We start from the raw sequence: 24,707 nt of genomic DNA on the forward strand, positions 1-24,707 counted from the left end.
TGCTCGCGGCCATAACTGCGGGGAAGAAGAACGCACGCCTGCTCGGCGTCCGGCCCTGCCAGGTCGCAGGAAGGGTTAGATCATCGCCACCGAAGGGTCAGGGCCGGGAGGCAGAAGCCGGCCAGAGGCCTCACGTGCGTCTAACTAGGAGACCCCACCACCACCACCACCACCACCACCACCACCACCTCTGCAATTTCCTGCCCACCGGGCCGGGCCGGGCCCCACAGGCCTGGTCCCTGCCGCGTCCGCCCACCCGCCCCCCGGGAACCGTCTCCCTAGGCCGCCCGCACGGTTCGCGCCCCGCCCCCCGACCCCCCAGAGGCAGAGGGCGCGGCCGCCCCTCCCCGCCCGACGGCCGCGCCCGCGCCCCGGCCCGCGCGGATTGGCCGACCTCGCGGCCAGGTGAGGCGCCCCGCCCCTCGGCTCCAGGTGCGGCGGGACGACCGGGGCCGCGGCCGGGGCCGGGGCCGGGGCTGGGACGCGCTGCCGCGGCGCCATGGCCGAGTCCCAGCTCAGCTGCCTGGACGAGGCGCACGTGAACGAGAGGGTGACCGAGGGGCAGGCCGCCTTCTACTACTGCGAGCGGAGGCGGGCCGCGCTGGAGGCGCTGCTGGCCGGCGGCGAGCGGGCGTACCGCGAGCTGGTCAAGAAGGAGCAGCTGCGGGACTTCCTCTCCAGCCGGGAGCAACAGGCCCTCCGCGCCGCCTGGAGCCCCTACGAGGATGCAGCCGCCGCCGCCCGGGCCAAGAACAAGGCCAAGGCCAAAGCCCCAGCGCAGGCGCAGGCCCCGGCCGAGCCCTGTGAGTCCCTGGCCTACTGGCCCGACCGCTCCGACACGGAGGTGCCCCCGCTGGACCTGGGCTGGACCGACCAGGGCGTCTACCGCGGCGTGAGCCGCATCACCCTCTACACCCACCCCCCCAAGGAGGAGAAGGCGCCCCACCTCAAGCAGGTGGTCAGGCAGATGATCCAACAGGCCCAGAAGGTAGGCGCCGCCCCCCACACCGGTGGGACCCCCCACGGGCAGCCCCCTGGACCAGGCCCCACCTCGGAGGCAGGGCCTGGGTCAGGACTTCCTGACCGCTCTAGAAAACCGGCCCCGAACCCTCCCTTAAGCCGAGGCCTCTGAAGAGGATGACTAAAAATGTGTTCGGCAAATCACAACGCGCGGGACAGTGGTTTGTCGTTCTTCCAGCGTCCAGAGGGGCTGGTGGCTTTCCCCCACCATGTGCTGCTTTCTCCCTGTCAAGTGGGAAGAGTGGGGGCTTTGTGGTAAAATGGGCCACTCAGAGGTCGAGTTAATAACCCATGTGTTGCCCAGGGATTTACAAATCCTGCGCCAGGCCACCTTCTCGGTTGGTCTTCAAGCAACAGGACACTCAGGACCTGGGTCGTGGGACTTCTCCACCTTACCCCAGCCATGCTGTTCTTAGGAGACACCCCCCTCCCCAGAGTCAAGAGGGGACTGGCATTCACCCCCTCGCCTTGGGGGCCAGTACTAGACAAGCGGCCTGGAATGAATGAAGAAATGTATTCTGAGAACAAGTCACCTCACTGGACTCAGCAGCTGGGGCGGAGGAGGGACAGGAAAGCTCTCACTTACCGTGTCTCTGCCTGGGGGTTAAAAGGAGGGGATGTTTCCAGAGTAGCTAGTTAAAATACTGATGGACCAGTATTGTGGTTGTGGGACAAGGAGGGGAAGAATTTAGTGCCCTGGGCACCTTGGTTAGAGTTTCTGGCTAAAACATAGCACATCCTGTTCAATTTGAATTTTGGATTAACGATAAATAATTTTTAGTATTAGTATGCCTCAAACATTGCATGGGGCTTACTGATACTAAGATGTTCTTTGTTGTTTTTCTGAAGTTCAAATTTAATGGAGCATTCTGTTGCTTCATTTGCTAAATCTGGCTCCCCCACAGAGATTTGTTAAGAAACACCAGCAGCTTTGGGTGTCTGGTGCAGAATATACAACAGGGGTGGCTTGGGTTCACCCTTCTAATTCAGCCCAGTGGATGTGGTTGAGCCCTGTTACCCCTGGAGGCTGAACAGGTGGTCTGGGAGGAAAGAACAATCGAGAAAGACCAGCGGTGACGCTCCTCTTCCTGGAAGAGGTGATGCAGGTTGTTGGCTAGATTGGCTCCCAGAAGGAAGCCTTAACTTTCTTCGCCCATATTTCTACCCTCCCTCTCTAAGAAATTCCTTCTTATTTGCCTGAGCTTTCTTTGTATATTGCATTCAGCAAAAGAGAAAGGCGGGTTTGAGAAGAGGTGGAAAAAAGACAAGGATTCCCCTGTGCAGCAGGGGAGGGGCTCAGCTCTCACGTTGCAATACTAAGAGCCTTGACTTATTAGCACTTCCTATGTGCTAGGCTCTGTGCTAATAATTTACTTTCATCTTCTCTTTTGTGCTTCACAACAACTAGGTGAGATGAGCATTTGCCTTCCTTTTTGGTTCACAACAGTTATTTGCCAAAGGTCACACAGCAAGTAAGTGGTTGCATCAAGATTTGAAAGCCAAAGTCCTTGCTCTTAATCACTGGGCCATCCTGCCCGGCTGTCTGATGATATTTGGGACTAACCCAAGGGCTTTGAATGGACCTAGCCTGGTCACAACCCGGGGTACATTGTGTGCCCCTGTTACAAAAAGGGAGAGACAGGACCCCTGCCTACTGGGGCTGCTAGTCCCCGTGGAATGTCAGGAGTCTCCTGTGTAATGCAATGTTCTTAGCTCTTTAAATATTGAACAACAGAAACTTTAACAATTGTGATCGAGTCCATTATGTACACATTTAACTGGTCGTTACTTCCTGAGTGCCCGCTTAGTGCCAGGCGCAGGCCACAGAAGGATGGAAGTTGTGGGTTTTGCCCTCCAAGCAGGAACGCAAATACTGGGGAATGTGCTGGAAGGAAGAGTGTGTTTTGAGCCTAATCTGGGAGGGCTTCCTGAGGGATGTGAGATGCACGGTTGAAAGGGGAAAGAGAAAGAAACTTGAATGGCCAATTTCTCCGTTAAGAGACTTGGGAGCAGGAGCAAAAGATTTTTCCTTCAAAACAGCAAGCAGCTTTGGAGCGCCTGGGGGGCTCAGTCAGCTAAGCATCTGAGTTAGGCTTGGGTCATGACCTCAGGATCCTGGGATTGAGCCCCAGAGCCATCTGGCTCCACACTCAGCAGGGAGTCGGCTTCTCCCTCTGTCCCTCCGCATCTCGTCCACTTGCACGTGCACACAGGGGCTCTATCTCTTTCTCACGCACTCGCTCTCGCTCTCAAAATAAATAAATCTTTTTCAAAACAAAAAACAGAAACTGGGCTTTGACTAGAGGAAAGAGCTCCCCTAAGGGGAGTTCTGTGTGGGGCCTAGCGCGAGCATCCCAAAACTGAGTCCGAAGCAGGTCAGAGCACCCCTGGCAGAGGCAGCCTCTGACCCTGTCTCTGCTCCACGCAGCTCGCAGGCCTTCCGGACCCCACCGGCACTCCCTGTCGCTCCCTTCTCTACAGCACCTTCTTCTCAGAGACCCCACGCAGTAGGTAGGACAGAGAGGTTGACTGTTTCACAGGTGAGGAAACTGAGGGACAGAGGAGGAAAGGGACTTGCCCAAAGGTCATGTGGCGGGTTATGGAAAGACCCAGATCCTTTGGTTCTGCTCTAAAGGCTACACCCTCCGAGCACTGCCTGCCCCCGACTGACCCCAGCTTGTCCAACTGGCAAGCGACCGTCCACGGCTGTTCCTCTAGATTCTTCCCCTCCTTCCTTTGCACCCCGCGGGAGGGAGTTTCCTTTGTCTGCAGGGAGCAGCAGGCTGCTGTGAGGGCAGGTGAGGCAGCCTGAGTTGGTTTCTGTGCCTCGATGAGGGGGACCGTGGCGGGGAGGTAAAAGAACACAGACATACAGCTGTGTCCCAGGGAGTTTCGGATTTTATCTCATTTCATCTCCCGTAGACCCTCACGAGCTGCTGTCACCTTTATTCCTGAGGGACAAACAGGAAACTAAGGCCCAGGGGAGTGGCCCGGACCTACCCATGTCTGCCGACCAGCAAGGGCTTCAAACCTCAGGGATTCAGGGAGCGAAGCCTAACTGGGGGGGCACTTTGAAAATCTGACTGGGGGTGGGGGACGGCAGAGGGCAGGGAGGAAACAGTCGGGCGGGTGAGGAGTGGGAGCTGGTGGCCTGAGAGGAAGGCCTTGGAAGCGGGCGGTCGGGTCATCTGCTCCCTCCGCCTCCCCCGATGGCAGAAGGCCCTTGCCGTGTGCCGGCTGGCTGGCCTTCTGGCGTTCGGCCGTGTTTACTTGTGGGGTGTGTCTTTGTCCCTGCTGTCTTTTCCCCTTTATCTCACTGTCACTGAAAGATGGACTTTGCTTAACCCATGGGCAGAAAATGTGCCTTCAGGGACCAAGCAGTGAGCCCCTGGCCTGTCTCACAATGACGGAGATGACCGGGGAGGTGGCTGCTGCCTGGGCTGCGAAGGTCATTGTACATGCAGAGGGCCGAGGAGACATCCAGTGAGACCCCGTGTAGACTGGGAAACCTTGGGTTCTTCCGTCCAAGAGCAGAGGGACCCAACCACTGCACTTGGGATAGGCTAGTGGTTTGGAAGAATGCTCATGGCATGGGTGGTTGGAGGTTACCGTGTGCTCAGCCCATGGGTAGAAAACAGACATATAAAACACGCCCCTGCTCTTAAGTAGCCTAATAGTCTTCTAAACCATTATTAGAACACAGAATGCAAAGGGCCCGACAGAGGGCGCGGCCGCAGGGGCCTTGAGGGGTTAGGGTTAGGGACGGCCCTTTGCCGCTGAGCGTGTCCCAACCAGCAGGAAGGCCGAACCCCCACCCCTCTCGGCGCCCGGGCTCCCTTGTGCCCGCTGGCGGCTGCTTTTGAGGCCCCTGCGTGCGTTTAGAGAGGTTGCCTGTAGAGTAGGAAGCTTACTGCCCCCCTGTCTCAGAGACTGACCCTCCACCCTGCTCTCCAGGGCCCCACACCCGGAGGCCCCTCACTGCCTCCCGCCTGCTGGCCCGTGTCCTTTGAGCCCCTGTCACCGAGACGGGCAAAGTATTCTCTTCATTTCTGCAAAGAGCCCTTTGAGGTCGGAAAGGGTATAATGGTTGGTCTTTAGACCAAGGACAAGGAGATCGTGTGGCTTCCCCAGGTGCGTGGTCAGAGTCACCGGTGACCCCACTGATGCAACCCAGGAGAGGGAGGCCGGTGGCCGGCCTGGGGCACTGGGCAGCTTGGATGAAGCAGGAGCTCTTCATTCCTGTTCCAGCGGAGACCCGCCTGGTGATGGGGCACAGAGGGGCCTGGCCCTCCCCCTCTCCTGCCCGCCGATAGAGCTGTGTCTCCTTTCTATCAGGGCTCAGCCCATGTGCTACTTCTTCCTAGGCACTTTATCAAATTTTCAATTCAAAAATGACCATTTTGGGGGGCGACCTGGGTTGCTCAGTCAGTTAAGCATCTGACTCTTGATTTCAGCTCTGGTTGTGATCTCAGGCTTATGGGATCAAGCCCCACGTGGGGCTCTGCCCTGATCATGGAGCCTGCTTAAGACCCTCTCCCTCCTTCTGCCCCTCCCCGTAACTTTCCCCTCTCCCCCCCACCCCTGCACATGTTCTCTAAAACAAACAAAAGTGACCTTTTTACTGTCCGATGCAGCTCCCTGTTTGTCCCACATGTGCGCGTCACACAGGTTGCTCTGGGAAAGCCCGGTTTCTCTCAGGGGCTGGCAGCTTTGGAAGAGTGAGAACCCACCTTACTCCTCTGAGTCTCCTTTGCAGGGCCCCAGCGGTCACAGGTGGTCAGTGATTTGTAAAAATGGTTGGAAACTGTCTCCAGCCAGCCATCCATCTCTGTCCGCGCCTCTAGAGAAGCAAGTGTCTGGAGATGTCCCCCACTGAACGGTGCATTACCCAGGGGCCTCCTTTAATCCCATTGTAACCAATTGTCTGGCAGCAGAGAAAAGAATGCTGTAAGCTGGGGGAGGGGGCAGAAGGATTTAGGGAAAAGCACCAGAGCAGGAGGCATGGTTTGCCGGGTTAGCAGCTTGGTTAGGGTGCCGGGGAATGAACAGCTGGGAACATGGGCCCCGGGGGGGGGGGGTGCAGGGGGTAATGGCAAAATCTTGGAGTCTGGCTCACTGTGCCAGAAGGCTCACCTGGCAGGTGGCAGTGTTTGCCACTGAGCAGAGCCTACTGTCTCCCCCTATTAGCCTCAATCAACAATCCCCTCATTCAAGGACATCCTGCAGATAGTACTGAGCAGTCTCTGTGCCAAGCCCCATGCTGAGCATTGAGGTATTGATATGAGGCAGATACCAAAAAAAGTCCAATCCACCGGACCCTTCTTCCCTGCTCCAGTAACCATCCCGCACCGACTTCAATTCAGACGCACAGGGCAGTTCCAGAGTCCCTGTCCCCTGGAGGCTGGTGCGTAATCGTGCAGCTGCAGCTCAGGGGACTGAGAACTTGTAACCCTTCCCCATCTTGCCCCAGCCTGTCCCGGCAGCACCCCTGCCAAGCCCTGAGCTCTTTGGCTGTTGGATTCTGAGTGTCTCTCCTTTATGCTCAATCACTGATCCCAGGAGCCAGAATTACCAAGCTGTGGAGACCCAGCTGCATGTCAAGGTCAAGGCCAAGCCTTGAAAGATCTTTAAATCGCAAGGTCATGGTTTCTCTCCAGATCTGGCCACTCACTAGCTGTGTTCCTTTGGGTAAAGCCCTTCCTTCTCTGAGGCTTCTGATCTGCAAAATGGGATGACAATACCTAGAGATTTCTGGATGGTTTTGAAAAACAAGGAGGAAACTACATGTGAAACCTAAGGCCACTGAGAAAGTATCCCCCAAATGTCAATTGTTCTGGAAAGTAATGCCTTCTCTGTCTTCTCTCAGATCCGGGGAGGGAAGTGTGGCTGAATTTCCTCCCAGGAGATGAATTAGGGGAGTTAGGAGTCACTTCTCATTGCTGGGGGCCCTGTGCAGGTGTATTTCATTTTCCTCCTTGAAGTAAGAGAAGACCAGCTGCCTGTTCCCCCCCAGCCCCACCGCATTTGTTTGGTGAGGACTCTTTGTTCGAGTGGCTGTCTGACCGCTTTGCTGTCTGCAAGGCTGTGATATCTGAGTCCTCAGACAAAGATCTCCTCTAAGATCCACCACGGGCAGAGAAGAGGCAGGAAGGCACAGAGGTGCCCCAGTTCCTAAACTGGGGATCCCCAAGGGTATTTCCCTCACACTAGCTTCCAGAAGGGCCTGACTGGCTGTGTGGCCCAGCCCAAAGAGCCTGAGAGCAGTCTGGAAATATTCCTTGGGAACTAAAGCTTCCACAAGTGGGCAGTGTGGCACAGCAGGGCCAACCATGTTCTTCTCTTTGGAGAAGGAGGTTCTTCTGAAATCTGACACTTTGGGTCTCTGAAACTCTGATGATGGGTGTTTCTCAGGGAGTCCAGACATTGAAGATGGGGCCTCAATAAAGGGATGACTTCTTCATGACCTTCTCTTGGTTGGGTGTGGGGGAGATCAGGCTTTTTGGGCTGCGGTCTCAGGAGACCAGGCCACTGCCAAGGGAAGTACACAGTTGGAGCCAGGAGCCTGGATGTCCTCATTCTTGCTCAGGTTGTCTCTGTCCTTGCCCACTTAGTGACCTTGGGCAAATCATTTGACCTTGCCAGGCCACCATCTCTGCATCTGTAAGTGAGGATAATTCTTGCCTTCTTGCTTACTTTCACAAGTCTGCCTGAGGCTCTAAAGCAAGACTAGCATATAGCACTTTGAAACAGATGAGTAACATGTGCAAATAAAAGGGGTTTCTATGAAGAGAGCTAACATTGTTGAAAGACGGGTGTTACGCTATTTCCTTTAATTAATCCAGTCCTCAGCCCCTCACAAGGGAAGTGCCATTTTCCCAGAAGCTCAGGGAAAGCACAGGGTCATAGAATTTGGAAGAGGCTCACTGGGATTCCACTCAGGTTTGAGTTCAAGGCTTGTGTGCTTCTGCTACAAATACCATTACCCTTGGGGACTGCCCTCTGGGGCCACTTCTTCCTCTGAAACTTACAGAAACAAAGTGTGTTTGTTGCCAGCCGGGCTGGGAAGCTCACAGACTAGTTTGGAGACAGACACGTACACTGCAGCCGGCTGCTCTGATCTGTGCCGAATGGGTGAGAAGACAATTCTCTCTCTACTTGGAGATGTTGGGGCAGCTGTTGCCTGGAAACTGAGGGTAGGTAGCTTTCAGGGACTTACATTGTCCTCTGAATGGCCATTTTCTGACCCCTCCCCTCACTTGTGACCTCATTGACATGCTGATGAGATTCCCAGCCGCCACCCCAGTCCTTCCATATTCTCAGCCCCTAGGATGCTGCCTCACCTTGGCTGGTGGCCAGATCCACCTCTCTTTCTCAGTGTACAAGGCAGAGCCTGTTCTTGGGCAGGATTCCAACCTTGGGGTTGGGGGGAGGTAGGGAGCAGGTCAGAGAACAATCAAGCCAGGGTGGGTCCTGCCTGCCTGCCTGGGCTCCTGGCCCTGTCCTGAGCACCCCCAGCCTCCCTGAGTCATTCTGGTGATTCCTCCCCCACCGCAGCGCCCCACCCCAGGTGCTGGAACTGGTCCGCTCTAGCTGCAGCTGCCACCTTCCCCAGTTTTGTTCCTCCTCCTTTGAAATTCCTGGAGTCTGTGGCCTTGCTAATGAGCCCATAATCATAATCTCAGCCCTGGAATAGAGTCTTTGGCTTTTCTAATTCTTAGTCTCTCTGGACCGAGTTTCCCAGAACCTGTAAGCTCATCCCCTAATAGCTTATGTGTTGGTGGTCATTCTGTGGGACCCCTCGAAGTACGGCCTGGGCATGTGGCAGGCTCTGGATAAATATTCTTTTTGTTCTCTTTTCTAGCAGTGAGTCTGCAAATGCTTGGGGCAGTGGCAGGGATCAGGGTTCTTTACTTTTTCGTGGGTCTCTGAGGACGGACAGTGAGTGTTCTTAACTCCCCCACCTTCCCTGAGGGTTTCCAAACTGTCTGGAGAGTCTACACATTTGTTCATTCCTTCAACGTGTTATTGGGGACCTATGATGTGCCAGTTTGAGAAATAAACAGCGGAATACAATGTGGACCCTGACCCTGACCTTAAGTCTAACGGGGGTAAAAAGAAAAGGAACCGCAGGGCATCTGGGGGGAGGGGTTCGATGGCTGTTCGGGAACACTTCCATGCCAGACGTGCAGGGGCCGACCCTTTTAGAAAATATTCTTTCATTACACTTTGACAACAAGCCAGCAACTTTCCATCTTTCAGATGGGGAAACAGGCTCTGGGCGGACAAGGTCACACCGCTGGTTAACTAGTGGAGTTGGATGGAACGGAGGAGTCCGCTTCCCACAGAGCTCCAGGGCTAGGAGAGGCCTTCCAGGGATTGACAGCTGAAGCAGCCAGTGTGGAAGGGAGGGCGGGGCCGAGGGCGGGGCTTCACAAGGCTGGGAGGCCAGGGAGCACACTGATTCACTTTATTCCTTGCACCCCAGCGCCGTCTGGACCACCTTCCCCAGCCACACCCCTCCCTGCCCTCTCCTCTTTGGGGAAGCTCTCCCAGGTAGCATCACCAGGCAGTGACCACAAAGTTGTCATTTCTGTTTCTTAGAACCTCCCAAGTAAGCTGCCGACCCCAGCTGTCTTGCGCTGGTGAATCAATGCAGAAATACCTCGGAAGGTGCTTTCCAAGTCCCACCTTGCTCTGCCCCTGCCGCGTCTAGCACTCAGAACACCAGTCTAGTAACCCGGACCAGCCGCTAGTCCTAAAAATCATCTGTGTATCTTCATCGGATTTTTTTTTTAGCAGCTGATTTATCTTCCTAATTATGTTTAGCTTTAAGCTAATGTTAAAATGAGCTTGCATGAGATAATTTTCACTAATTGACACCAACTTAGTGCAGGGAAGTTGTCCCAGAAGCCCGCCATGGGGCACAGAAAAGCTGGCCTAGGATCTTAAAAAGAATTGCTATGCTTACTCCCTAGCGGGTCACATATGGTTCTTCATGGCTGAATTAGTTGACCTCGCTCACGTGGGTGCAGTCTGTTCTCTTTCTCTGAGAGCCAGCCTGGATCTCCTTTATGTTGTCCCCTTCAACCTAGTGTGGGGTCTGGGTGTCAAGTAGGAGACAGCTTCCCAGGGTCAGATCACCAGGGAGAGAGTCCCAGCGCCACTCAGCAGGGAGACAGGACCTGCAGGGCTGGGAGCAGAGCTTTGCCCAGAAGCCAAGCGGCCGGGAGAGGAAGCAGCCAGCCTGGGCGGAACTGGGCTCCTGTGGCTGCTGGTGCATCACGGGAGCCCAGTGTTTAATGATGTCTAATTAGTGAGCCTGAAACAATGTAACACGGCTACAGACAGCTGGGAGGCTCTGCTGACAAAGCACAGATGTCCCGCTGGTGGGATGGGGGCAACTTGGCCCCCAGGCAGAGAACAGGACTCCGCAGGGCTTGGCTCTGCCCTCTTGGTGGGCCGGGGCTCTGGTCCAGACAGCTTCCTCAGCAACCAGAGGGAAGCCCCCACTGCGGAGGTCTTCTTAGAACAGTTCCTGTGTGTCAGGCTCTGGAAGGGAGGGAATGACAGGTCTCTGTCCCCACCTGCCAGGTGCTCAGGACAGACCCAGGCCTGAGGAGACAAGCATCCTGGGAAAGCATTCCCGCCCTCGGGGCTGGGAACAGAGAATGATCCTGGAACAGCTTCTGTGAAGAGTGGAATAAGGCCAGAGGAAGGGCATTCCCATCACCACGGGGATAGGGTGGAGGCAGCACGTGTTAGGACACAAGGGGTGTGTGTGTGTTGTGGGGGGCAGGGAGGAGCTGCTAGTGTGTTTGGAGAACGTAGAATGATTTCGGGTGCTGTGAATTTACTGTCAGGAGAGAGAGTGGGTTGGAAGTATATGGAGGTTCTTCAGTTGGGCGAAAGGTTTGATTCTGTAGGCAGCGGGGGGCCAGAGTGTTTGAGCAGGGCGATGACGTGTTTAGGGTTTGTTGCTGGGTCCGCTTGCCAAGAGGGAGAGTGATCGTGTTGCAGGATTTATCTGCCTCTAGTGCCCGTGGCTCTTGGTCACGTACTTCAAAGAATGAAGAGGTAGATTCCAGATGAGGAGTGGTGGGCAGCAAGGCAAAGTTTACTGAGCGGTTGGATAAAGCTCCCGGAGAGGGAGGGGCCTGAGAAGGCCGCCCCCAGAGTTTCTAAGATTAGAACTGTCTTAAGCAACCAGGCTGTGCTGAGTGGTGCCAATCAGGGCTTTGGTATCTGTCTACCTATTCGGTTAATGTCTACACACCGATGGTCCTTTTTTGCTAACATCTGGGGGCCTATGTCTTAACTGCCCCTTGCCCATGATGGTGACAAATGCGTTGCAGTTAATTGTTTTATTCTAGGATTTTTGCAGAAGTCACTTCTGCAAAGGCTGCAAAGCAGAATGTCAGTGCATGTCCCCTCTAAGCTGCAGAACAGGATGTCAGTGCTGTTTGATCTTGGCTGTCCTGACTCCATCTTTTCTTGCTTGGGACCCTGGCTCTGACTACCTCACTGTCCAGCTGCCTCCTAACAATTGGGACTGCACCGCTCCAGTCCTGTGCTCCTCACGGAACCAGCAGACTTCACTTTACAGGTAGAATTCAGAGGTCTTCCCGCCAGCGTGGGATCCCTGACTCCAAAGTCCGCTTTCTGCACTGCAGTACACTCTTGGCCTGGGGCTTTAGCAGAATGAATCTGGAGCCCAGGGTGGGACATTAGGAAGAGGGAGGGGGCAGGGCCAGGCAGTGTTCCATGAGTGTCCTCCCCATGGGGGCTGTGCAGACCTCCCCTGTTGGCTCTCCTCTCCCTCCACTGCAAGGAGCAGACATGGAACGCTTTCTTATTCAGTTGTTCACACCTTACCAGGCTTGGTGATCATCCAGAGGGAGCCTTGATGACAGAAGGAAGCTGGGTGTACCCGGAGCACCGAGAGCCCCCGCCCCCGAGATGAGGTGTCTCCATCCTCCAGCAGCACCTCGCTGGGCTCCACTAGCAACTGTGCCGGTGGCGTTCCTGGGGCCACGCTGAGGTCCCCTCTCCTCCGGCAGCTGCGGGCTTACTGCCTTCCGGCTGCTTGGTGTGCGGGCAGAGACACCCAGCATCGCTCGAGGAACAGTGCCTATGCGGGCTCTTCACTTAATTGAGCTGCCCTTCCCCTCAATTAGTTCAAGTTCTGACCTTTCTGTAAATGTAGTGTTGTCTAGGCTTTAATCACCACCCCAGGCTGGGCCTGCTGGGCTGGTACTGAACACAGGAGCAACATCTCCACCTTGATGTCTGAGCTGGCGGGCGGCTCCCAACGCCGGCTCCCTGGGAGCTTGGTGCCCCCTCTCTGCTCTCTTCCTCTGCCGCCCCTCCTCTGAAGTGATGGCCCCTTCATTCTGCCTTGGGTCTCTGAGAAGCTGGCACCAGCCTGTACCCGCCGCTCACCCCAGCTCCTGTGCCGCCTCCATTATCTCACTTAAGACCCAGAACAACTCCGGGAAGGCATCACCTCCCCATGTGAGGGAGCTGGGCCAGAGAGGAGATGACTCACTCAAGGCCCATTCAACCAGTAAAACTGTCTGCATCCAGAGAGTGTGTTCTCTTGCCAACACCAGTCAGGACTCGAAGTGTGACCCATCACCGCCTGTATTCAGATCACCTGCGGGGAAGGGTGTTGCTAAAATGCATTATTTAAGGGCCTGCTGGATCAGAATTTTTGCAGATGAGACCCTTGAATCTGCATGTTGAGCAGGCACACCACCGTCCCCAACCCACCCCAGATGATCCTTTGTACAGTGAAGTTTGACAACTACTGGCTGTAGACCTTGATCCCTCACTAGGGTGATAAGGGGAGACCCCTGGCTGGCTGACCCAGCACTACCCCCCACAGGAAAGGGAAGGACTCCTGTCTGGTCCCAGACAAATGGACTGCCCTGGGCTGCCAGATAGATAGATGGCCACCTGCAGCCCACCCTACCTCAAGGAACCTTAGGGCTTCCGGTGTGGGGTGCTAGTCCCATTCACCCATTAAGGGGTTACCTTAATGACCCCCTATAACCGTACAGCTTTTTCGTGGGATTTCATGAGCATGACCTCATCTGAACCTCCCAGCAGTCCTGGGAGGTGAAAGTCAGGCCCCAGGCTTGTATACATAATCAGCGGGAAGCAGGAACTGGTGGGCTTTCCTTGGGCCATACCTTGGTGGGCTTTCTTCCCTTCCTTTCTAGAAAGAGGGGACTGTCAGCAAGCATCCATGCAACAGACAGGCTTGGCCTGTGGCCTCTTGCTTTTCCCCACCACAGAGCCGAGCGAGAAAGGCACAGATCTCTGCCACACTCGCCCAGTGCAGCAGCGGGGAGCTGGGGACAACAGTGAAGGAGAACGTGGCATTGTCCTGCTCCACTGAAGCAGCCTGGTTTTGAGTGACCAGAGGTGGACTGGGGGCCTTGCCAGAGTAGACCTGTGCCCAGAGCTGCGCTATCCCCATCACCCCGGGGAGGGGGTGACAGGTTGGTGTCCTAGGGAAGCTCAGGACTATGGTGAGAAGCCCAGGCTTTCGTCCCACCTCTGCCCAACAGAGTCAGTTAACCTTGGAGGTGGGCTCCAGCTTCAAGTTTCCTCCTACTTCTGAGATTCTGTGCGTCTGGCACGTCCTCCAGGGCAGGGCCTAAGTGCCAGGGGCAGCCTGTGTCCTGCAGGCAGGCACAGCTGAGAGCGCATGCTCCACTCACTGCCTCGCATCCCATGGCAGGGAGGACAGGCTCCCTTTTGTCATTTTCACAAAGGTGCTTGCTGTTACCTGCTGCTGGCAGCCCCACCTCCTGGCCAGATGGACATTGGCTAAGTACTGTCTTCACAGATGGGCTGGCTGCTTCTTTAAGATCTTGGGTGCATAGAATAGAGGCAGAGAGAGACCAGACCTTTAAGCTATTGCTCAGGTGGCAGTCCCAAAGGGCACCAACTTCTTTTCTCTTCTGTGCACCCTTGAGGAAGAGCTTTAACTCTTGCCTTCCAGCAAGATGATTGAACCAGGAAGCTTGCCTAGTATTATTTTTCTTCCCCACCCCAGTGCCTTGTCATTAATGAAATGAAAGAACTACAAAGCTCCAACCGCACCCACAAATACCAAATACCGTATGCAGGCATTCATGCGCAAACGCAGAGAGCTGATTTTGTGCAGAGAGGTCCCCCGAGGGTGGAGACTCTGAGGCAAATCACATGGTCCCTGCCATCCAGGAGCCCACAGCCCAGGGAGGGACAGAGCTGTTGAGCCGATGTTACTTACAATACAGTGTTAAGGACCTCGCACTTGCCTGGACTATGACCAGGGCAGGAAGCAGGGAGTGGCGAGCACTGCTGGGTAGGGGTGGGGGGGACGTTCAGGAAGCTCTTGGCTGAGCTTGAAAGCTTCAGAGGAGTTTTCACCGGTTTATGGAAGGAGTAGGACCAAAAGGACTGAAAACTGCCAGAAGTGTGTAGCGGTTCTCAGAAGGAAGTGGGGGGTGGTACAGTTTTGCCCCCAGGAGATATTTATCTGTCACGTCTATAGATTTTGATATAGATTTTGGTTGTTACCATGCGGAATGAGGCTACTGCCATGCAGCTATACAGCGTGCACAGGACAGCCCCCCGCAGCAAAGAAGCACTGACCCCAAGATGTCGGTAGAGCCACAGTCGAGAAACCCCTTGTTTGGGCCACGGCAGGACATTCTGCACTGCAAAGGGACAGAGGTGATGTGGCCCAAGCTGAAGCTGGAGGGGCAGAAAGGGGCCAATCATAAGGCCCTCCAAATGCCAAGCTATGGAGTTTGGACCTCTCTTGAGGCCCCTGAGACCCCTGCCCCCATTTTATGAGGCTGTGGTCTTGGGGGTTGTTGCTGGGGAGAATGATTAGTAGGAGAGACTAGTCAGGAAGCTATTCCAGGAGCTCAGTAAGAAAAGGGGGGCCTGAGAGCAGCAGTATGGTGGGAATAGGAAGGAATTGACCCAGAGAAGGTGCACGGAGCAGGTCGGACCTGCTGGGCTCAGCAACCAATTAGATGTATTCAGTGGGGCAGGAGGAGGAGACCAGTAGACTCAGGCTTCTGGCCAGGGTGACCAAGAGGATGTTGGTTTTGGAAGTGCCTGTGAGGCAGGCTGGTGAGATCCGCACCACACATCTAGTCCGGGTCACCCAAACACACCAGGGGTGCTGGTCCTGGGCAGTCTTGAGCAGAGCTGCCTTGGAGCATGTAGGGAAGGTGGGAGTCTTTCGGTTGTTTTGCTTTCTAATGGCAATTAAGGAATCCAGACAGAGAATCTGAAAAGCTGGCAGTGTAATTAAAGGTAAATGACAGAGGGGTGTTCTGAGGCTCCCTAACCCTCCCCTGCCCCGCTGTCCTCCGCGCCCCCACCCCCACCCCTATGCCGCTGAGGCAGGATATCAGAGGAGGAGATGTTAAGCTAACTAAACACCTGATGAGAAGTGTTGCAGCATGACGCCTGCCGCAGCTTCTAAAAACTCCTGCCGCCTCAGATTAACCTCTCCCCCTGGGCACCGCACATCAGTGGGTCACCAGCTAAAGGACACTGGAAGCCTGCTGCTGGCGGGGAGGGGGGTGACTTTTCTCTGCTAACAGAATCGGTCTCCCTGGGTTCTGAGCCTGTGACGTCCTTCCTTTCATACCCCATTTTCCACTGGCTCCGGGAGTCTGGAAGTTGGGTTTTGGGTAGAGGATCACGAGGCATTGAACACCACGGCGGGGAGGGCGGTGGTGGGGAGGCTGGTTTTCCTGGGGCTGGAGCTGCGGAGCTGAATGTCAAGCAGTGCCCTCCAGAGACCAAAGCGGAGGGTAATTATCACTTCTCCTCCACAACGAGATTGCAGGAGTCAGAGAGCAATTGATTTCTCTTCCGACTACAGATATTTCACTGCTTAATTGGTAGTGACACAGATGGCTGGCTCTCGCCAGGGTGCTGCAGACCAAGCCTCCTGAAAGTGGGGGGGCCCTCGGGACTCATCTTTCCCTCCGGCTGGCGATCCGTTTCCACATCACATCCTCCGCCAGGTGGGGTCGGGTAGGGGTGAGGGCGGCCAGCTCCCTGCTTGCTTTTGCAATTGTGAAAGGAAAGCAGGAGAGTGGATCCAGAAGTGACTTGAGAGCCAGACAGGCACTCCCCAGCAATACGTGGAGAGTTGACTCTGACCTGGACACTGCAGGGAGTTTGGAAATGAGTAAACAATGGCCTCTGGCCTCAGATAGCACTTAGGAGGGAAGGTATCAGAAGCCCTGCTACACTGGGGCGGGGGGGAGGGGAGATGTTCGATGCAGTGAAGCCCAAAACGTCCAGTTAAAGCCGTCCATGACCCAGCCCAACCCCACTATACTTACTCACTACCCTGAACTGCTCTGGGTCGCCCGCTTTGGGTTTGTCTGTCCGTCTTGGACCTCAAGTGCAGAGCTGATTGAGACCCTCGGGTCATGGGCCACTGCCATCATGCTACCACAGAAGACCCCTTTCTCCCTCCACAGGCAGACACCCTAACGTGTTCAGTATATGTCCATGCACATGTCTGTGCCCTTGGAAAACATATGCAGTGTTATTTTATGTCATGTGTTTTTATTTACATGAATGGTATTAGGCTAGAGATGTCATTCCCTGACATTTTATATCAAACTCTCCGTCTTCAAAAGAACTATTCTGCCCTGGAACTAGTACATTGCTTCTGCCGGCTACTAAGCCCTCTGCAATGCACATTCCTCACATTTTCCTTACACATTCTTTTTTATTTTATTTATTTATTTTTTTTATTCATTTGACAGACAGAGACTGCAAGTAGGCAGAGAGGCAGGCAGAGTCGGGGGTGGTGGGAAGCAGGCTCCCAGCTGAGCAGAGAGCCAGATGCAGGGCTTGATCCCAGGACCCTGAGATTGTGACCTAAGCCAAAGGCAGAGGCTTAACCCACTGAGCCACCCAGGTGCCCCTACACATTCTTCTTGAGATGGACATTTAATTGTTGCCAACTCCTTGCTATGCCAAAGAAAGCTGCAGCAAATGTCTCCATTCCTGTCCCCTTATAGACTATTGCAAAGATCTGGAAGGTTCCCTGGGTGCACGGCCAAGAGTGGCATTGCTGAGTTGAGTTATGCACATTTTTAAATCCACCACTCTCTGCCCACTGCTGAAGGGAATAGCGGCACCTGTGTTCTCTCCACCAGCCGCCCACGCGGGTTCCCCTGCCCTCACATTCCGGTTCTTGGGATTAGCCAGCTTTCCCATTTTTAGTGAATATTACAGTTGTAAGGTGGTATCTCTCTTATCACTTTGCTTTAATTTGAATTTTTCTGATTACTAATGAGGTCTGCTTCTCTTTTTATACTTATTAGCCATTCAGGTATCTCCTCTTGGAGTCGCTTATTCATATTCTTTGCCCATTTTTCTAATTAGTTCCCTGTCTTTTTCTTGCTGGTTTGCAGGGATCCCTTGTATATTATTAATTCCTTTTGGTTGTAGACATTACAAATATCTTTTCCCTGTCGTCAATCAGTTGCCTTTATCTACAGCATCCTTCTTTGAACAAAAAATCCCTAATTTGTCAAATGCATTGTATTTTTTTTTAAAGATTTTATGAGCGAGAGAGAGGAGAGCGAGCATGAGTGGGGGAGGGGCAGAGGGAGAAGCAGACTCCCTGCTGAGCAGGGAGCCTGACATGGGGCTCAACCCCGGGACTCCAGGATCATGATCTGAGCCGAAAGCAGACGCTTAACCAACTGAGCCACCCAGGTGCCCCAAATGCATTATTTTTTAAATTTCATTTGCCTTACAACTTGTGCTTTTAGACTCTTAAGAAATCCTATCTTATCAATTCCTTTATTAGTTTTATCATTCACATTTAGGTATTTAACCCACCTGAAATTCACCTTTATATATGGTGTAAGGCAGGGATACCCTCTCTCTCTCCAGTAACCCAGTATCCCAGTAACATCTGCTAAGCAGCATCCTTTGTCCACTGAGTTGTAATTCTGCCTCTGTCAGACTTTAAGTTCTAGATGTTTATGGTCTGTTTCTGGTCTTCGTTCTGTTCACTGATTTGTTTTTCATTTCCTTCCTGCCTCAGTACCACAATCTTATGACTATGGCTCGGCAGCATGTCTTACTATTGGTAGGAAAAGTGTCACCTCTCAGCTTTTCTTTTGCTTTTTTTTTTTTTTAAAGATTATTTATTCATTTGAGAGAGAGAACGGGCACAAGCCGTGGGAAGAGGCAGAGGGAGAAGAAGAATTTCTGCTGAGCAGGGAGCCCAATGCGGGGTTCGATCCTAGAACTGGGAAATCGTGACCTGAGCCAAAGGCAGGCACTTAACTATCTGAGTCACCCAGGTGCCTCTCAGTTTTTCTTTTTCAAAATTGACTTAGCTATTGTAGATCTGTATCCTTCCTTACATCCTAGAATTATTTGGGTTCCTCAGAAATACAGACTGGACTTTCATTGGAATTGCATTGAATTTTATTAATATGGTGAGAATTTGATTTTTCACATATTGAATCGTGTTATCCATGAACACAATTTATCTGTTCATTTATTCACATATTTTTAAGTATCCTTGAATAGAGGTTTCTAAATTTCTCAATAAAGGTATTAATTCTTAAATCCTATGTGTTTAAAATTGCAATGTCAGGGTGCCTGGGTGGCTCAGTGGGTTAAAGCCTCTGCGTTCAGCTCAGGTCATGATCCCAGGGTCCTGGGATCGAGCCCTGCACTGGGCTGTCTGTTCCGCAGGGATCCTGCTCCCCTTCCTCTCTCTCTGCCTGCCTCTCTGCCTACTTGTGACCTCTGTCAAATAAATAAATAAAATCTTTAAAAAAATAAAAATAAAATTGCAACGTTGATCTTATTTTTTTCTCCCCACCCCTCTCTTTTAGTTGATCACTACTGTAGTATAAAAGTGCTGTTGCCCTTTGTTAGTTTTTCTTGTATCTGGCAATCTTGCTAAATTCCCCTGTTAATTCTAGTAATGTTCATCTACATTTTACTGGGTTTTCTCTAAAAATAACATCTCTAAGGGTGGCTCAGTTGTTAAGCATCTGACTCTTGATCTCAGCTCGGGTCTTGATCTCAGGGTAATGAGTTCAAGCCCCACGTTGGGCTCCACACTGGGCATGGAGCCTACTTAAAAAAATTAAAAATCATCTCCAAATACTGATAGTTTTGTTTCTTCTTATTGGTCTCTCTCTGTCTGTCATAATGCATTGGTCAGCACCTCCAGTACTTTTTCCACCATAGCAATGGTGAAAGTATTATTGATATTCTTGGAACTTAAAGGGAATGCATCTAACATTTCTCTGTTCAGTATGTTTCATGTGGGTTTTGTTTTGTTTTGTTTTTAAGATTTTACTTATTTAGGGTGCCTGGGTGGCTCAGTGGATTAAAGCCTCTGCCTTCAGCTTGGGTTATGATCCCAGGGTCCTGGGATTGAGCCCCATGTCAGGCTCTCTGCTCAGCAGGGAGACTGCTTCCTCCTTTCTCTGCCTGCCTCTCTGCCTTCTTGTGATCTCTGTCTGTCAAATAAATAAAATCTTTAAAAAAAAAATTCTACTTATTTATTTGACAGAGATCACAAGTAGACAGAGAGGCAGGCAGAGAGAGAGAGGAGGAAGAAGTCTCCCCACTGAGTAGAGAGGCCGATGCAGGGCTCGATCCCAGGACCCTGGGATCATGACCTGAGCTGAAGGCAGAGGCTTAACCCACTGAGCCACCCAGGTGCCCCTCATGTGGGTTTTTTGTAGATAGCTGTTATCAAGTTAAGGAATAGAAGGTCCCTTCTATTGCTATTTTTTTGATAATTTTAATCATAAATAGGGATCTCATGTATCAAATACTTTTTTAAACATGATATTATTTATTTATTTGAGAGAGAGAGAGAGAATATGAGCGGGGAGAGGGGCAGAGGGAAAAACAGACTCCCCACTGAGCAGGGAGCCCAACACAGGGCTCTATCTTGGGACTCTAGGATCATGACCTGAGCCGAAGGCAGACGCTTAACCCACTGGGCCACCCAGGTGCCCCATGTTATCAAATACTTCTAAAAAACCTATTAAAATAATATATGATTTACCCACCTTGACCCCATAAATGTTATAAATTAAAAGAACAGATTAATCATCCTTGTATTTCCAGGATAAACCTTACTGGATTATGCTGAATTATGTTTAATTTGCTTTTAATGACTGAACTACGTCATTCTCACATTCAAATTCATCAGTATGTAAATAGTCCTAATATTCTTTTTGTCATTTTTACTATTTCTTAAATAATATGATTTCTTAAAAAGTAAATATGTGTGTGGTTATTTCTGTTTTTACTCAGCACTTTATCTGCATTCCCTGTTTTTGTCAGCCTTGTCAAAAGTCTATCTATCTTTTTTGGTCTTTTTTTTTTTTTTAAGATTTTATTTATTTATTTGACAGATAGAGATCACAAGTAGGCAGAGAAGCGGGCAGAGAGAGAGGAGGAAGCAGAGAGCTAAGCAGAGAGCCCAATGCAGGGCTCGATCCCAGAACCCTGGGATCATGACCTGAACCGAAGGCAGAGGCTTTAACCCACTGAGCCACCCAGGCGCCCCTTTTTTGGTCTTTTTAAAGAACCAGCTTTTGATATGATGTTTCTAAAATACCTTACAGAGTTGGAGAGACTTGAGTTCAAATCCCTGCTCTGCTACATGTTAACCGTAAGACCTTGGGCACATCATTAAGCCCCTTTGCATTTACGTCCTCATCTATAAAATGAGAACAGTCCTCCTTATTTGGAGGATCAGATTAGAAAATTCAGCGTGGGGCACGTGGAAAGCGTGTGGTGCCTGTTAGTCCTTGTCTTCAGTGCCTTTGTTTACGATGTGTTCTTTGCCAGAAACACGTGCCTCATAAGCTTCTGCTAGCCCCTGTGGATGTGGTCAGATTAGAAAAAGCTATCCCTTCCTCAGGCAGGCATATTTACCACTCACCCCCTCAGCCCAGAGCCCATGTGCAGTGCACAACCCGCACACCCACGCGCGGCACCCCCTCCCACTTGCCAGCTCTGTTTTCCTCCTTGTTCATTTCTCCCGGTCCCCGGAGGCTGCCCATTCTTCAGGTGTTAGCTTCCCTGATGAAGCCTTTCTTAAGAATTTCTTCCCTGGCCAGAAGCAATCATTCAGTCTCTCTCCCTCCTGCTGCCCCTCCTCCCACACCCCCTTCTGACTTTGAACTCACCTCACGGATCACTTGTACTTCTCTTAAAGCATTTATCTCATTTTGCCTCACGTCTTACTTAGTGCAAACGGTTTATCGTTCCAGTGGGATTAACCCCTTGAAGTCAGGGATTAAAGTTTATCTGTAGATCCCCCCTCTGCTTCTGGGACCCAGTAAATTTTAACTTGTATGAATGATTGAGTATGAAATGTGGGAGCCAAGAACAGTGGTAAATAATATTGCGTGAATGGAGGGGGGGTTCTTTAGAGGCAGGGGGAGGGTAGAGCACATGTGTGAGGGTAGTGGAGATGGAGGATACCACTGTGCTCAGTGCTCTCGCGGTTTGTCTCCCCAGTCCCTCACAACAGCCCTTTGAGATCGTTCCGGTTACTAGCTGGTGTACTGGTGTACGTGGTGGAGCTGGTCTACCAGGCCTGGTCTGTCTGACTTCAGAGTTCAGGCTTCCAGTGGCAACAGCTAACAGAAGCCCTCAACCGTACAGTGATTACCATTTATTTATGACTTCCTGCGTGCCAGACATTGTATTTGATGCTTTACAGATGTTATCTAATCTCAATGGCAAAATGAAAGTACAGGGTAAAGGGTATGCCCACTTTGCAGATGAGGAAGCAGAGGCTCACCAAGGTTAAGTGACTTGCCTGAGGTCACATACATAGGAAGTCGATATAACCAGATCCGTTGACCCCAAAGCATGCCCTTTGCTCTGCATCACACCCACAATGCTTGGGGCCCGCAAGAAAACCCTGCCACTGGAGCAGACGAAGTTTTGCCTAGGAAAATGAAGAAACTAAGGTCAGAAAGGCAGATCTACCTCAAGCTGAAAACCTCACCTTCCATGACAGATCTTCAGGACAGGCTTTTAGAAACCAAGGGTCCTAGGCAGTGACCTTGACTTGAGGGTGGTGTGAGATAACCTGGCCACCTGGAGGCCAGGAGAGTTGAGCTCCTGGAGTTCTACCTGAATCCGCACCAACGGGAGGACGGGACCGTGCACAACTCTAGGGAGATCAAAGCACTCAGGCCGGCAGAGAAGGGGGTTTGAGCAGATTTGCAAGTGGTGAGAATGAGTCCATCCCACGCTTCTCAGTGACTTCTTCTTGAGCCTACTTGTTTCCCTGGGCCACTAGGACCAACTTTCCTCAACCTCCTAGATCTCCCTGGCGCGGCTGCTGAAGAGCTGTTGGAGAACGGGCAGGGTCGGGTAGTGGGGATAGAGCACAGCCTGCCTGGACCCCCAGACAGTTCTCAGGGCAGAGAGCCCAGGAGTGGTGCAGATGGGCTGTTTGGCTCTTGGCCTCGGGTTACATAGGCCCAGCTAGACCTCTCTGGGCCACAGTGTACCGCTATAGAGACGGAGTCACCCCATGTCTCACTAGTCGCCCTTCCCCATCCAGGTCATTGCGGTGGTCATGGACTTCTTCACTGACAGCGATATCTTCCAAGACATTGTGGATGCTGCCTTTAAGCGCCGGGTCCCGGTGTATATCATCCTGGATGAGGCAGGCGTGAAGTTTTTCTTGGAAATGTGTCAGGGCCTAGAGCTCACCGACTTCCGCGTTCGGGTGAGTTGTACCACTGGGGTAGGGATAGAGCGTGAAGGGAAGAGGTGCAAGAGATGAGATGGAGGCTGCCTCTGCCCCCAGCCTCTGCCCAGTTCGGGCAAGAGTTCAACACCTTTCTTTCTGTCTAAAACCTTGCCTTGTGAATTGATAACCCTAACTTTTACATGCCCAGCTTAAATTTTATCTCAAGACTATTGAGGTTAAGGAGGCAGCTCTGGCCCAGTCCTGGGGTGCTCACCCTGCAGAGTCATGGTCAGGATCAAAACTAGGGCTTTGGTTCTCTTCTAGGGAGCTTTGGGAGCAGGCAGGAACCACCTTGGGCTCATCTATGCTCAAAGCAAGATGTGCTAACTTCCTCTTGCTCTCCAGATGGGGTTGTACCTCTACACCTGTGGGAAGTAGAGTCTAGCATAGACGGGAACCAACAGGCAGGGCTCCACAGACAAGAGGGTTCCTTCTCTGCCACACAAAACTTGGCTCCAAGTCTCATGAGTGACAGTGCTTTTCCACTCTTCTCAACAGAACATCCGTGTCCGCTCTGTAACAGGTGTTGGCTTCTACATGCCCATGGGGAAGATCAAGGGGACCCTGTCATCAACATTCCTAATGGTAGATGGTGAGAAAGTGGCCACAGGATCTTACAGGTGAGTTGGGCCAGGTCAGAGAAGAACCCAGAGGCTTTTACTTGGGGTAACAAATTACATGGTCAGGAAGACTCTGGACTGGAGCCCCCGTGGTCGTGGGTCTAAGATGGGTTCTTGGATCTAATGGCAGGGAAGAGCCTCCTGGCCAGTACCTGCCCTCCAAATTTCTGGCTACTGTATTACTCCAGAGACGGGGGTCAACTCTTCCCGGGCATTAAGCACAGCTTGACCTTCATGGTCCACAGCAGCTCTTGCATTGTGAGGCTAGTCGTTGCGGGGACAGTCAGGAAGCAGAATGGACCAGATCTGGGAAAGAAATGGGAGGGTGTGGTCACTTTCACTCAGGCCTGTGGTGCCAGCAGGATGGGCAATGGTCCTAGTTTTCATACTGCCAGGAAGCTCCATGGCCTGCGAGATCAGAAGTGGCACAATAAATGGCACAAGAAGGTCCCTTTGGGCACAGCCCTGGGGGCCAACACATTTGGAGGCGCTTCCCGTGCAAAGGGGATTGTGCTGGGAAAAGCAGGGTTTGAAGCCCAGCAGCCACATTCTGCCATCAGGAAACATGTCAGGATCCAGCTGATCAAGAACGGCAAAAAAGTCGCAGACTTTGTACCCAAGTATGGTGGTTTGAATTTTACCGAGGAGAATGATGAGGTTCTGGTTGATGGATTTGGCCACAAAGGTCACGCTGCCGGTGACGTTCCTGGCGTTCGGTTTAAGGCTGTCAAAGTAGCCGATGTCTCTCTTTTGCCTAATACAAAAGCAAGAAGGAAAGACAAGATCCTAAGTTTTGATGGTGAAAACATGACAGAAATAAATTTTCATATGCCAAAAAAAAAAAAAAAGGAATGTAAGGATGTGGTGTGAAAGCAATGTGTCCCAATTCCAGTTCAGAAGTCTGTTACCAGGAACATGAGAAAGTCCATCTCAGAGATGGACTCTGCCCTCCGAGAAAACCGAAATCCCGGTGAGGCGAGAGACCGGGCCGGGAAATGATCAGTAAGTGGCCACGGTCCTCGGACATGGCTGAAGTGCAGGATTTGCAGACACTGAGCGCTTGGAAGACTCTGAGAAGAGCCGTATTAGCAGTAGCAGCGGGGGCGCCCGGTGGCTCAGTGGGTTAAGCATCTGCCTTTGGCTCTGGTCATGATCCCCGGGTCCTGGCATCCGGGTCCCTACTCAGCGGGGAGCCTGCTTCTGCCCTTCTGCCCCTCCCCCAAGCTTGTGTGCACTTTTTCTCTCAACTAAATAAGTAA

General features: G+C 52.3%; 1 protein-coding gene across 2 annotated transcripts in view; it reads left to right on the top strand.

The window, feature by feature from the left end:
- Positions 1 to 422: 422 nt before the first annotated feature.
- Positions 423 to 24,707, top strand: part of FAM83F (family with sequence similarity 83 member F) — a 33,547-nt gene continuing 9,262 nt past the window's right edge. For both annotated transcript variants that reach the window (XM_059187040.1, XM_059187039.1), the window contains exons 1-3: positions 423 to 988; positions 22,637 to 22,804; positions 23,327 to 23,448. In XM_059187040.1, the coding sequence (XP_059043023.1) occupies positions 500 to 988; positions 22,637 to 22,804; positions 23,327 to 23,448 (779 nt within the window). In that variant the 5' untranslated portion in view covers positions 423 to 499. The remainder of the gene's footprint in view (positions 989 to 22,636; positions 22,805 to 23,326; positions 23,449 to 24,707) is intronic.

The sequence above is a fragment of the Mustela lutreola genome, chromosome 8 (assembly GCF_030435805.1).
Source record: "Mustela lutreola isolate mMusLut2 chromosome 8, mMusLut2.pri, whole genome shotgun sequence".
NCBI lineage: Eukaryota > Metazoa > Chordata > Mammalia > Carnivora > Mustelidae > Mustela > Mustela lutreola.